This window comes from Pristiophorus japonicus, chromosome 14 (genome assembly GCF_044704955.1).
Source record: "Pristiophorus japonicus isolate sPriJap1 chromosome 14, sPriJap1.hap1, whole genome shotgun sequence".
NCBI lineage: Eukaryota > Metazoa > Chordata > Chondrichthyes > Pristiophoridae > Pristiophorus > Pristiophorus japonicus.
The window spans coordinates 65,574,081-65,588,994 of NC_091990.1; the positions used below are offsets into that span (position 1 = coordinate 65,574,081).

Sequence of the window (14,914 nt, forward strand, 5' to 3'; positions counted from 1 at the left end):
TTCCAGTTTGCCAACCGGAAAATTACCCATTTATCCTGACTCTCTGTTTTCTGTTAGTTAGCCAATCCTCTATCCATGCTAATATATTACCCCCAACCCCGTGAACTTTTATCTTGTGCAGTAACCTTTTATGTGGCACTTATCGAATGCCTTCTGGAAATCCAAGTACACCACATCCATATGATGTCATGGTGATAACGGAGACCTGGCTCAAGCAAAGGCAGGATTGGGTAATAAATATTCCAGGATATAAGGTGTTCAGGAAAGATAGAGAGGGAAAGAAAGGAGGTGGGATGGCTATATTGATTAAGGAGAATATTACAGTGCTGGAGAGAAATGATGTCCTGGAGGAGCCATGGACAGAATCTATTTGGTTGGAGTTAAGAAACAATAGAGGCTCCATTACACTACCTGGTGTATTCTAGGCCACCAACTCGTGGGAAGGATATAGAGGAGCATATTTTCAGGGAAATTACAGAGAGATGCAAGATCTATATAGTAGTAATAATGGGGGACTTCAACTATTCTAATATAGACTGGGATAGTAATAGTGTAAAGGGCAGAGAAGGGGAAGAATTTCTGGTGTGTACAGGATAACTTTTTTGATCAGTATGTTTTCAGCCAAACAAGAAAGGAGGCATTGCTGGATCTGGTTCTGGGGAATGAGGTGGGTCAGGTGGAGCAAGTGTCAGTCGGGGAACATTTAGGGAACAGTGATCATAGTATCAGAAGGTTTCGATTAGCTATGGAAAAGGACAGGGAGCAATCTAGAATTATAATACCTAATTGGAAGAGGGCCAATTTCAGTGGTTGAGAACAGATCTGGCCCGGGTAAATTGGAATCAAAGATTGGCAGGCAAAACTGTAATCGAACAATGGGCTGCATTTAAAGAGGAGACAGTTCGGATACAGTCGAGGTACAGTCCCACAAGGGGGAAACATAGGGCAACCAAATCCAGGACTCCCTGGATGATGACAGAGATAGAGAGTAAGATGAAGCAGGAAAAGGGGGTGTATGACAGATGTCAGGTTGAGAATACAAGTGAGAACCGGGCTGAATATAGAAAGTTCAGAGGGGAAGTGAAAAAGGAAATACGACGGGCAAAGAGAGGGTATGAGAATAGATTGGCAGCTAACATAAATGGGAATTCAAAAGTCCTCTATAGGCACATAAATAGTAAACGGGCAGTAAGAGAAGGGGTGGGGCCAATTAGGGAACAAAATGGAGACCTACACATGGAGGCAGAGGGCATGGCTGAGATACTAAATGAGTACTTTGTATCTGTATTCACCAAGGAAGAAGATGCTGCCAAAGTCACACTGAAAGAGGAGATAGTTGAGATACTGGATGGGATAAAAATTGATAAGGAGCAGATATTAGAAAGGCTGGCTGTACTTAAAGTGGATAAGTCACCAGGACCGGATGGGATGCATCCTAGGACACTGAGGGAAGTGAAGGTGGAAATTGCAGAGGTACTGGCCATAATCTTCCAATCCTCCTTGGATACGGGGCTGGTGCCAGAGAACTGGTGAATTACAAATGTTACACCCTTGTTTAAAAAAAAGGGTGTAAGGATAAACCCAGCAGCTACAGGCCGGTCAGTTTAACCTCGGTAGTGGGGAAGCTTATAGAAACAATAATCTGCGAGAAAATTAACAGTCATTTGGACAAGTGTGGATTAATTAAGAAAAGCCAGCATGGATTTGTTAAAGATAAATTGTGTTTAACTAATTTGATCGAGTTTTTTGATGAAGTAACAGAGAGGGTTGATGAGGGCAATGTGGTTGATGTGGTGTACATGGATTTCCAAAAGGCATTTGACAAACTGCCACATAATAGGCTTGCCAGCAAATTTGAAGCCCATGGAATAAAAGGGACAGTGGCAGCATGGATCTAAAATTGGCTGAGTGACAGGAAACGGAGAGTAGTGGTGAACGGTTGTTTTTTGGACTGGAGGAAGGTATACAGTGGTGTTCCCCAGGGGTCGACGACGAGATCCAACACCGCCTCCAGTGCACCAGTGCAGCCTTCAGCCGCCTGAGGAAAAGAGTGTTTGAAGACCAGGCCTTCAAAACTGCCACCAAGCTCATGGTCTACAGGGCTGTAGTAATACCCGCCTTCCTGTATGGCTCAGAGACATGGATCATGTACAGCAGACACCTCAAGTTGCTGGAGAAATACCACCGACGATGACTCCGCAAGATCCTACAAATCCCCTTGGAGGACAGGCACACCAACATCAGCGTTCTCATCTAGGCTAACATCCCCAGCATTGAAGTGCTGACCACACTCGATCAGTTCCGCTGAGCAGGCCACATAGTTCGCATGCCAGACACGAGACTCCCAAAGCAAGCGCTCTACTCTGAGCTCCTTCACTGCAAATGAGCCAAAGGTGGGCAATGGAAATGTTATAAGGACACCCTCAAAGTATCCCTGATAAAGTGCGGCATCCCCACTGACACCTGGGAGTCCCTGGCCCAAGACCTCCCTAAGCGGAGGAAGTGCGTCCGGGAGGGCGCTGAGCTCCTCGAGTCTCATCACCAAGAGCATGCAGAAATCAAGCGCAGTCAGCAAAAAGAGCGTGCGGCAAACCAGTCCAACCCATCCCTTCCCTCAACGACTACCTGCCCACTTGTGACAGAGTCTGTGGTTCTCGTATTGGACTGTTCAGCCACCAAAGAACTCACTTCAGGAGTGGAAGCAAGTCTTCCTCGATTCCGAGGGACTGTCTATGATTAATTGATTGGTTCCAGTACCACTGCTTTTCTTGATATATATCAATGACTTGGATGTGGGTGTACCCGGCACAATTTCAAAATTTTCAGAAGACACAAAACTTAAAAGTATCATGAACAGTGAGGAGGGGAGTGATAGACTTCAAGAGGACAGACAGGCTGGTGAAATGGGCGGACACGTGGCAGATGAAATTTAACGGAGAAGTGATACATTTTGGTAGGAGGAATGAGAAGAGGAAATATAAACTAAAGGATACAATCCTAAAGGGGGTGCAGGAACAGAGAGACCTAGGGGTATATGTGCACAAATCGTTGAAACTGGGGTTGTTCTCCTTGGAGCAGAGAAGATTGAGAGGAGATTTGATCGAGGTGCTCAAAATCATGAGGGGTCTGGACAGAGTAGATCGAGAGAAACTGTTCCCATTGGCCGAAGGGTGGAGAACCAGAGGACACAAATTGAAGGTGATTGGTCGAAGGACCGAAGGTGACATAAGAAAAAACTTTTTTACGCAGCGAGTGGTTAGGATCGGGAATGCGCGGCCTGACAGGGTGGTGGAGGCAGACTCAGTCACTGATTTCAAAGGGGAGTTGGATAAGTACCTGAAAGAAAATATCTGCAGGGCTACGGGGAAAGGGCGGAGGAGTGGGACTAGCTGAGGTGTTCTTACAGAGAGCTGGCATGGGCTCGACAGGCCGAATGGCCTCCTCCTGTGCCGTGACCATTCTACGATTCTATGAATAACCCCAGTTTCTCCAGTCTCTCCACATAACCGAAGTTCTTCATCCCTGGTACCATTCTAGTAAATGTCCTCTGTGCCCTCTCCAAGGACTTCACATGCTTCCTTTAAAGTGTGATGCCTAACCAGTGTTTTATAAAGGGGTTTTGCATAATTTCCTTGCTTTTGTACACTATACCTCTATTAATAAAGCCAAGGGTCCCATATGCTTTTTTAACAGCCATCTTAGTTTGTCCTGCCACCTTTAATGGTTTGTGTACATTAAACCCCCATGTTCTTGCAACTCCTTTAAAATTGTACCCTTTAGTTTATGTTGCCAAGGCCCTATATTACCAAGGCCCAAATAATTGCTCTTCTACTCCAACCTTTTGTAATAAAGGCCAACATACCTTTTGCTTTAATCACTTGCTGTACCTACATGTTAACTTTCAGTGATTGGTATACAAGGACACCTAGGTCCCTCTGAACACCAACATTTCCCAATCTCTCACCGTTTAAAAAATACTCTGCTTTTCTATTTTTCATACCAAGGTGGATAACTTCAGATTTCTCCACATTATATTCCATCTGCCATGTTCTTGCCCACTCACTTAACCTGTCTAATTCCTTTTAGTTGGAGGCGTGGTCGTGCCCAGAAGCATCGAGGGCGTGGTCGAGGAGCGGGGCGGGTTCGAGGAGCGGGGCGTTCGAGGTCGAGGAGCAGTGGCTCGAGGAGCAGCGGCTCGAGGTCGAGGAGCGGGGTGTCGGGGGTCGAGGAACGGGGGCTCGGGTTCGAGGAGCGGGAGGTCGAGGAGCGGGGGGGTCAGGGTCGAGGAGCAAGGGCTCGAGGAGCAGGGACTTGAGGTCGAGGTGCGGGGGGTCAGGGTTGAGGAGCAGGGTGTCGGGGGTCGAGGAACGGGGACTTGGGGTCGAGGAGCGGGGGGGTCGGGGTCGAGGAACGGGGGCTCGGGGTCGAGGAGCGGGGTGTCGGGGGTCGAGAGTGGGGGTGGTCGGGGTCGAGGGGCAGGGGGTCAGGGTCAAGGAACGGGGGTTCGGGGTCGAGGAGCGGGGAGGGTCAGGGGTCAAGGAGCGGGGGGGGTCTGGGTCGAGGAGTGGGGTGGGGTAAGGGTCGTGGAGCCCAGCAGCAAGGTAGAGGCCCAGGAGTGGCACAGTGTATAACAACAGTGGGGTTGGGGCCCAGGGAAGGTGCAGCACGGGCCAACAGCGAGGCCGTGAGGCCCACACTGCGACCTATGAACTCCATTGACAGTCAGAGTATGTGTGCATAGTAAGCCCATGCAGCCGAGCTGGTCTCCAGTTGTCTTGGTCAATTCTTGCCACTAGATCAAGGCCTAGCTCTGTCAAACCAGTGTGGTGGTTGGTGTGCAACGGCCACCCCACGTTAAAAGAATTCACGCACAGGCATCTTCCATCCTTCAGGATGTAGTTTGGGATCTGGAATGTCAGGTCCCTCATTGAAACACCTGTGAACTCATCCCTTTTTGGTGTGAAAGTAGGTCATCCTCGACACGAGGAACTGCCTAATACTATATTATATAACTTTGCAGCCTCTTTGCATCCTCCTCACAACTTACATTCCCACCTAGCTTTGTATCATCAGCAAACCTGAATACATTACATTTGGTCCTGTCATTTAAGTCAGTTGTATAGATTGTAAATAACTGAGGCCCCAGCACTGATCCTTGCAGCATCCCACTAGTTACCGTCTGCCAACCCAACTCTGTTTTCTGTCCATTAACCAATCCTCAATCTATGCTAATATATTGACACCAATCCTGTGAGCCCTAATTTGGTGTAATAATCTCTTGTGTGGCACCTTATCAAATGCTTTTTGAAAATCCAAGTACACCACATCCACTGGTTCCCCCTTATCTATACTGTTAGTTACAACCTTAAAAAACTTGAACAGATTTGTCAAACAATTTTCCTTTCATAAACCCGTGTTGGCTCTGCCCAATCGTATTATGATTTTCTAAGTGCCCTGTTACCATGTCCCTAATAATAGATTCTAGCATTTTCCCTACTACTGATCTCAGACTAACTGGCCTTAAATTCCCTGCTTTCCTTGTATCTCCTTCATTGAATAGCGGTGTTACATTTGCTACCTTCCAATCTGTGGGAACCGTTCTAGAATCTAGGGAATTTTGGAGGAGGACAACCAATGTATCCATTATCTCTGCAGCCTCCTTTTTTAAAACCCCAGGATGTAGGCCATCAGCTGCAGGAGATTAATTGGATTTTAGTCCCATTAATTAGTAATTTCTTTACTAATACTAATTTGTTTCAGGTCCTCATTCTCACTAGACCCGTGGTTCCCCACTATTTCCAGAAAGTTGTTTGTGTCTTCTTCCGTGAAGACCGATACAAAGTATTTGTTTAATGTCTCTGCCAATTCCTTATTCCCGATTATAATTTATCCTGTCCCTGCCTGTAGAGGACCCATGTTGTACTTTCACTAATCTCTTCCTTTTTACATGCCTATGAAGCTTTTACAGTCTGTTTTTAAGTCTCTTGCTACTTTACTCTCGTATTCTATTTTCCCTTTCTTTGTCAATTTCTTGGTCATCCTTTGCTGAATTCTAAAATCCTCCCATTCTAAAGCTTTCTGCTCTTTTTGGCAACATTATATGCTTCTTTAACTTCTCTTGTTAGCCACAGTTGAACCAATTTTCCCATGGGATTTTTATTCCTTGAGGGACCGTATATTCATTGTAAATTAGGAATTGGTTCTTTAAATATTTGCCATTGCTTATCTACCATCCTATCTAACTCAGCCAACTCGTTCCTCATACCTTCCTAGTTTGCTTTGTTCAAATTTAAGACCTTAATTTTGGACAAACGAAATCACTTTCAAACTCAATATAAAATTGTATCATGCTATGATCACTCTTCCCCAGGGTGTTCTTTATGACAAGGTTATTAATTACCTCTGTCTCACTGCACAATACGGGATCTAAAATAGCCTGTTCCCCAGTTGGACCCTCGACATACATATCTAGAAAACTGTCTTGAATGCATTCCATGAACTCATTCTCCTGCACTGCATTATATCTCCTCCTTCTGAGGATAAATGGAGCCATTTCTTACTTTCCCCTCAGTATCAATGTCTGGGTTCCATCATTTCTGCCAGTAACAGGTCTCTCTGTATCCTGGTCAAACAGCAACTTCAGTTCCATCCGCCTGCTGCAGCGATGTGTGGGATGGGGGTTCAATCTAGGAAGACTGAACAATGACTAACCCTGCGCCCAGCTTTTTTTAGACAAGTTTTATGTTGCTCAGGCTTCAGGATGTGTGACATCTCCCACTTTGGAACCCAATGTAATTCTTGGATCAATCTAACAAGATCCTTAGAATTGAAGTTTTACGGATACATTTAGGGGGAAGTGAATGCAGCAAAAGATTTGCATGAGCATTTGCCCAGAGGGAGATGGGAGCTCACTCCGTCTCCCAGATGTTTCCCAGAGGGAGATGGGAGCTCACTCAGTCTCCCAGATGTTGCCCAGAGGGAGATGGGAGCTCACTCAGTCTCCCAGATGTTGCCCAGTGGGAGATGATGGCTCACAATCTCCCAGATGTTGCCTGTGAGCTGCAATGTTTACAAAATGCTCCTTGCTGAGGAGAACAAAAGTTCTGAAGCAACGACTTGGAGACTTGGGAAGCTGAGATGGCCACAGTTTTGGGAAGTAACTGGAGAGTTGCGCTTCTGACTATTAATACTCACAGCCAGCTTGGATTCTCACTCCACATTGCAGAGTCACTCGTGAACCTTGGAGAATCTGACAGCTGAGCATTCCGTCCGTTTGATTGAAAGCAGGAATGTTGAGCTGAGACAGAGTCTTGTTGACGATGGTGTACTGTGTCCTGGGAATGTCTCGATTGTCCAGTCTCCACAATATCTGGGAGGCGTGTGCGATGGGGTCCACAAAGCAGGAAGTGTTTGTTACTGTGCAGGCAGCAGCCAATGGGGAGCCCCAGCACACATTGTTAGCACTCACTGAAATGCGGATGCATTCACTCACCTCCGAATCAGCTCCTGTAAAGAAACAAAAGCAAATAATAAGGAACTATCCTCCATTTAAAACCAGCCCGCTTCTTTCACAAAACTGCAATAAACTGGCATCTAAACAACCGTGTGGAAATCGTCCACATGTGTTCTGTCCACAGGAAGGGACAAATCTAACCCAGCCATCCGATTAGCCAACTCCCAATCATAGTAAAGTGATGGAAGGAGACATCAATAGAGTCAGTGATGGGACTGGGGGGTCAGTGATGGGGCTGAGGGAGGGAGAGTGATGGGGCTGAGGGAGGGAGAGTGATGGGGCTGAGGGAGGGAGAGTGATGGGGCTGAGGGAGGGAGAGTGATGGGGCTGAGGGAGGGAGAGTGATGGGGCTGAGGGAGGGAGAGTGATGGGGCTGAGGGAGGGAGAGTGGTGGGGCTGAGGGGGTTCAGGGATGGGGCTGAGGGAGGGAGAGTGATGGGGCTGAGGGTCAGTGGTGGGGCTGAGGGAGGGAGGGTGGTGGGGCTGAGGGAGGGACAGGGATGGGGCTGAGGGAGGGACAGGGATGGGGCTGAGGGAGGGACAGGGATGGGGCTGAGGGAGGGACAGGGATGGGGCTGAGGGAGGGACAGGGATGGGGCTGAGGGAGGGACAGTGATGGGGCTGAGGGAGGGTCAGGGATGGGGCTGAGGGAGGGAGAGTGATGGGGGCTGAGGGTCAGTGATGGGGCTGAGGGAGGGACAGTGATGGGGCTGAGGGTTAGTGATGGGGCTGAGGGAGGGACAGTGATGGGGCTGAGGGAGGGACCGTGATGGGGCTGAGGGAGGGACCGTGATGGGGCTGAGGGTGGGAGTGTGGTGGGGCTGAGAGTGGGAGAGTGATGGGGCTGAGGGAGGGACAGTGATGGGCTGAGGGAGGGAGAGTGGTGGGGCTGAGGGAGGGAGAGTGGTGGGGCTGAGGGAGGGAGAGTGGTGGGGCTGAGGGAGGGAGAGTGGTGGGGCTGAGGGAGGGAGAGTGGTGGGGCTGAGGGAGGGAGAGTGGTGGGGCTGAGGGAGGGAGAGTGGTGGGGCTGAGGGAGGGAGAGTGATGGGGCTGAGGGGGGTCAGGGATGGGGCTGAGGGAGGGAGAGTGATGGGGCTGAGGGAGGGAGAGTGATGGGGCTGAGGGAGGGAGAGTGATGGGGCTGAGGGAGGGAGAGTGATGGGGCTGAGGGAGGGAGAGTGATGGGGCTGAGGGAGGGAGAGTGGTGGGGCTGAGGGTGGGAGTGTGGTGGGGCTGAGGGTGGGAGTGTGGTGGGGCTGAGGGTGGGAGTGTGGTGGGGCTGAGGGTGGGAGTGTGGTGGGGCTGAGGGTGGGAGTGTGGTGGGGCTGAGGGTGGGAGTGTGGTGGGGCTGAGGGTGGGAGTGTGGTGGGGCTGAGGGTGGGAGTGTGGTGGGGCTGAGGGTGGGAGTGTGGTGGGGCTGAGGGTGGGAGTGTGGTGGGGCTGAGGGAGGGACAGTGATGGGGTTGAGGGGGGTCAGGGATGGGGCTGAGGGAGGGAGAGTGGTGGGGCTGAGGGAGGGAGAGTGGTGGGGCTGAGGGAGGGAGAGTGGTGGGGCTGAGGGAGGGAGAGTGGTGGGGCTGAGGGAGGAAGAGTGATGGGGCTGAGGGTTAGTGATGGGGCTGAGGGAGGGACAGTGATGGGGCTGAGGGAGGGACCGTGATGGGGCTGAGGGTGGGAGTGTGGTGGGGCTGAGAGTGGGAGAGTGATGGGGCTGAGGGAGGGACAGTGATGGGCTGAGGGGGGTCAGGGATGGGGCTGAGGGAGGGAGAGTGGTGGGGCTGAGGGAGGGAGAGTGGTGGGGCTGAGGGAGGGAGAGTGGTGGGGCTGAGGGAGGGAGAGTGGTGGGGCTGAGGGAGGGAGAGTGGTGGGGCTGAGGGAGGGAGAGTGGTGGGGCTGAGGGAGGGAGAGTGGTGGGGCTGAGGGAGGGAGAGTGGTGGGGCTGAGGGAGGGAGAGTGGTGGGGCTGAGGGAGGGAGAGTGGTGGGGCTGAGGGAGGGAGAGTGGTGGGGCTGAGGGAGGGAGAGTGGTGGGGCTGAGGGAGGGAGAGTGGTGGGGCTGAGGGAGGGAGAGTGGTGGGGCTGAGGGAGGGAGAGTGGTGGGGCTGAGGGAGGGAGAGTGGTGGGGCTGAGGGAGGGAAAGTGGTGGGGCTGAGGGAGGGAGAGTGGTGGGGCTGAGGGAGGGAGAGTGATGGGGCTGAGGGAGGGAGAGTGGTGGGGCTGAGGGAGGGAGAGTGGTGGAGCTGAGGGAGGGAGAGTGGTGGGGCTGAGGGAGGGAGAGTGGTGGGGCTGAGGGAGGGAGAGTGATGGGGCTGAGGGGGGTCAGGGATGGGGCTGAGGGAGGGAGAGTGATGGGGCTGAGGGAGGGAGAGTGATGGGGCTGAGGGAGGGAGAGTGGTGGGGCTGAGGGTGGGAGTGTGGTGGGGCTGAGGGTGGGAGTGTGGTGGGGCTGAGGGTGGGAGTGTGGTGGGGCTGAGGGTGGGAGTGTGGTGGGGCTGAGGGTGGGAGTGTGGTGGGGCTGAGGGTGGGAGTGTGGTGGGGCTGAGGGTGGGAGTGTGGTGGGGCTGAGGGTGGGAGTGTGGTGGGGCTGAGGGTGGGAGTGTGGTGGGGCTGAGGGTGGGAGTGTGGTGGGGCTGAGGGTGGGAGTGTGGTGGGGCTGAGGGTGGGAGTGTGGTGGGGCTGAGGGTGGGAGTGTGGTGGGGCTGAGGGTGGGAGAATGATGGGGCTGAGGGAGGGAGAGTGATGGGGCTGAGGGAGGGAGAGTGATGGGGCTGAGGGAGGGAGAGTGGTGGGGCTGAGGGAGGGAGAGTGGTGGAGCTGAGGGAGGGAGAGTGGTGGGGCTGAGGGTGGGAGTGTGGTGGGGCTGAGGGTGGGAGTGTGGTGGGGCTGAGGGTGGGAGTGTGGTGGGGCTGAGGGTGGGAGTGTGGTGGGGCTGAGGGTGGGAGTGTGGTGGGGCTGAGGGTGGGAGTGTGGTGGGGCTGAGGGTGGGAGTGTGGTGGGGCTGAGGGTGGGAGTGTGGTGGGGCTGAGGGTGGGAGTGTGGTGGGGCTGAGGGTGGGAGTGTGGTGGGGCTGAGGGTGGGAGTGTGGTGGGGCTGAGGGTGGGAGTGTGGTGGGGCTGAGGGTGGGAGAATGATGGGGCTGAGGGAGGGACAGTGATGGGGTTGAGGGGGGTCAGGGATGGGGCTGAGGGAGGGAGAGTGGTGGGGCTGAGGGAGGGAGAGTGGTGGGGCTGAGGGAGGGAGAGTGGTGGGGCTGAGGGAGGGAGAGTGATGGGGCTGAGGGAGGGTCAGTGATGGGGCTGAGACAATTGGAAAGCACCATTCTCCCCTCAGAAGGTTGCAGTTCAGTCAGTCGGCCAAGCATATACAATGATTACTGGTATAACCCTTACACATTGGGACTACTTAAATCACTGGCACAGAAGTTACAAAGAAATCTTTTCCTACCTGTCAGAAGACTGAGTAGAAAAATGAGGCAGTACCCAGGAGGGATTGAACCTGCCGATATCAGCATGGTGCTCCGTAATCCACAACCTGCCAATCACAAGCCACGTTAGCAGATAGTCAGTGAGTTAAAGTTACACCAATATACCCACATACAATAGTTAGACGGACAAAACACACAATATGACAGACTGGTTGTGACAGAACTGACTGTAACAGGATAGCCTGTGTCCAATGTACAATATAGTGAACAATACAGTACATAGGAACAGAAATGTTAGGAGCAGGAGTCGGCCATTCAGTTCCTCGAGCCTGCTCCGCCATTCAAGGAGATCATGGCTGATCTTCGACCTCAACTCCACTTTCCTGCCCGATCCCCATATCCCTTGATTCCCCGAGATTCCAAATATCTATCGTTCTTTGCCTTGAATATACTCAAAGACTCCACCTCTGCAGCTCTCTGGAGTACGGAATTCCAAAGATTCACAATCTTCTGAGTCAAGAAATTTCTCCTCATCTCAATCTTAAATGACCGACCCCTTACCCTGAGACTGTGACCCCTAGTTCTAGACTCTCCAGCCCGGGGGGAAATGACCTCCCAGTATCTACGCTGTCAAACCCCCTCAGAATCTTGTATCTTTCAATAAGATCACCTCTCATTCTTCTAAACTCCAGTGAGTATAGGCTCATTCCACTCAATCTAAATTGTGCAATATGAAATGTTCAATATAGTGAACAAGACAGTAGACAGCTCAATGTGCAATACACAACATGGTGAGCAGCAGAGCAAACAGTGTGGTGTACAGTATAGTGAGCAGGACATTGTAATGCTTCATGCATTGTTCACTTGATTGTACATGAAGCATTACAATATACAACATAGAGAACAGCACAGTAAACAATGCAATGGACAATATTGTGGACAGTATAGTGACAGTATAGTGAGCAGTATGGATTTCATCATCATGGGCAGTCCCTCGGAATCGAGGAAGACTTGCTTCCACTCTCAAAATGAGTCGTTAGGTGGCTGAACAGTACCAATATGAGAACCGCAGTCCCTGTCACAGTTGGGACAGACAGTCATTGAGGGTAAGGGAGGGTGGGATTGGTTTGCCACACGTTCTTTCCGCTGCCTGCGCTTGATTTCTGCATGCTCTCAATGATGAGACTCGAGATGCTCAGCGCCCTCCCGGATGCACTTCCTCCACTTAGGGCGGTCTTTGGCCAGGGACTCCAAGATGCCGGTGGGGATGTTGCACTTTATCAGGGAGGTTTTGAGGGTGTCCTTGTAACGTTTCCGCTGCCCACCTTTGGCTCGTTTGCCGTGGAGGAGTTCTGAGTAGAGTGCTTGCTTTAGGAGTCTTGTGTCTGACATGCAAACTGTAAAGTCCTGTCCCTGCAGTACAGACTCACACGAGGCACATACTGAAGTCAAGGTCACTCAGGACCTGCACCTTTATTTCACAGCTCTCGAATGCCACACTTGCCTGATACCTGCCTTTATATACCTGTGTGGAACAGGTATGCAGTGTGTCTCCTGCAAGTACACCCCTGGTGGTAAGGTATGCTTGTGGTTACAGGTCATCTCTAGTTACAGTCATGCATAGCATGGTAAGATACAGTTATGTACAGTAGTGTGAGATACATGACACGAACAATGTGGCCTGCCCAGCGGAGCTGATCAAGTGTGGTCAGTGCTTCAATGCTGGGGATGTTGGCCTGGACGAGGACGCTGATGTTGGTGTGTCTGTCCTCCCAGAGGATTTGTAGGATTTTGTGGAGACATCGTTGGTGGTATTTCTCCAGCAACTTGAGGTGTCTACTGTAAACGGTCTATGTCTCTGAGCCGTACAGGAGGGCGGGTATTACAACAGCCCTGTAGACCATGAGCTTGGTGGCAGATTTGAGGGCTTGGTCTTAGAACACTCTTTCCCTCAGGTGGCCGAAGGCTGCACTGGCGCACTGGAGGCGATGATGAATCTCGTCGTCAATGTCTGTTCTTGTTGATAAGAGGCTCCCGGGGTATGGGAAATGGTCCACGTTGTCCAGGACCATGCCATGGATCTTGATGACTGGGGGGGCAGTGCTGTGCGGCGAGGACAGGCTGGTGGAGGACCTTTGTCTTATGGATGTTTAGCGTAAGGTCCATGCTTTCGTACGCCTCAGTAAATACGTCGACTATGTCCTGGAGTTCAGCCTCTATGTGCGCAGATGCAGGCGTCGTCTGCATACTGTAGCTCGACGACAGAGATTGGGGTGATCTTGGATCTGGCCTGGAGATGGTAAAGGTTGAACAGCTTCCCACTGGTTCTGTAGTTTAGTTCCACTCCAGCGGGGAGCTTATTGACTGTGAGGTGGAGCATGGCAGCGAGGAAGATTGAGAAGAGGATAGTATAGAGGACAGTACTATGAGCAGTACAGAGCTGACAGTCACATTATCCTGCCTGCAGGCTCTCTCTGAATGCTGATGTGTTTGCCACAGGTTGCTCAGAGTCCTGTGGTTATCGCCACCCCACAGTAAGTACGCTAAAATTAATAATCGATCAGCCCCACCCATCCGCTCCCTTTTTCAGAACCAGCTTCCAGCTGCTGACAGCTGCCTATGCTGTATTTTCTGGCTTGAGCTGGTATATAAGCTGTTTCACCACACTGTAGGTACTAGGCACACTTTCCTGTGTTCTGAGAAAGGCCTCTCAAGACACTCCCCTTTCTGCTAAGTTCTTGTATCTTGGGTTTGAATCTAAGCAATCGATGCAGCAGGCAGCATCACAGCATAGCTGCAATTCAGGTCTTACTGGAATATTCTCCGCTTAGTGTTGGTTAATGTAAGATCACTGATCTGTACATGTGGTCACAGGTGCAAGGCAATGCCACTCTGACTCGAGCACAATTCAAAGCCTGGTTCCTGCTCTGAAGCACTGAGGGCTGGTGAGTCAGAGAGAGAGCGCAGGGCTGGTGGGTCAGAGAGAGAGCGCAGGGCTGGTGGGTCAGAGAGAGCGCGCAGGGCTGGTGGGTCAGAGAGAGAGCGCAGGGCTGGTGGGTCAGAGAGAGCGCAGGGCTGGTGAGTCTGAGGGAATGCAGGGCTGGTGGGTCAGAGAGAGCACAGGGCTGGTGGGTCAGAGAGAGAGCGCAGGGCTGGTGGGTCAGAGAGAGAGCGCAGGGCTGGTGGGTCAGAGAGAGAGCGCAGGGCTGGTGGGTCAGAGAGAGAGCGCAGGGCTGGTGGGTCAGAGAGAGAGCGCAGGGCTGGTGGGTCAGAGAGAGAGCGCAGGGCTGGTGGGTCAGAGAGAGAGCGCAGGGCTGGTGGGTCAGAGAGAGAGCGCAGGGCTGGTGGGTCAGAGAGAGAGCGCAGGGCTGGTGGGTCAGAGAGAGAGCGCAGGGCTGGTGGGTCAGAGAGAGAGCGCAGGGCTGGTGGGTCAGAGAGAGAGCGCAGGGCTGGTGGGTCAGAGAGAGAGCGCAGGGCTGGTGGGTCAGAGAGAGAGCGCAGGGCTGGTGGGTCAGAGAGCGAGCGCAGGGCTGGTGGGTCAGAGAGCGAGAGCAGGGCTGGTGAGTCTGAGGGAATGCAGGGCTGGTGGGTCAGAGGGAACGCAGGACTGGTGGGTCAGAGAGAGAGCACAGGGCTGGTGGGTCAGAGAGAGCACAGGGCTGGTGGGTCAGAGAGAGAGCGCAGGGCTGGTGGGTCAGAGAGAGCACAGGGCTTGTGGGTCAGAGGGAGCGCAGGGCTGGTGGGACAAACTGTGTGTAAATTGACTGCCGCGTTTCCTACATTACAACTGCGTTCTCTAGCCACTGACTCCATCCCTCTCCCTAGCATCTATCTGAGGCTAAACCAGACTGTTCGCAACCTAGGCATCATATTTGACCCTGAAATTAGTTTCTTTTCCGGCCACGTATCCGCAACATAACTAAAACCGCCTGTTTCCACCTCTGTAACATCACCTGTCTCCGCCCTGCCTCGGCTCATC

General features: G+C 52.2%; 1 protein-coding gene across 1 annotated transcript in view; it reads right to left on the reverse strand.

The window, feature by feature from the left end:
* LOC139279406 (interleukin-6 receptor subunit beta-like) overlaps nt 1-14,914 on the reverse strand; it is a 213,616-nt gene that overhangs the window by 182,963 nt on the left and 15,739 nt on the right. The window contains exons 2-3 of the mRNA XM_070898516.1: nt 10,956-11,042; nt 7,195-7,506 (exon numbers count right to left, since the gene is read on the reverse strand). Coding sequence (XP_070754617.1) covers nt 7,195-7,506; nt 10,956-11,042 — 399 coding nt within the window. The remainder of the gene's footprint in view (nt 1-7,194; nt 7,507-10,955; nt 11,043-14,914) is intronic.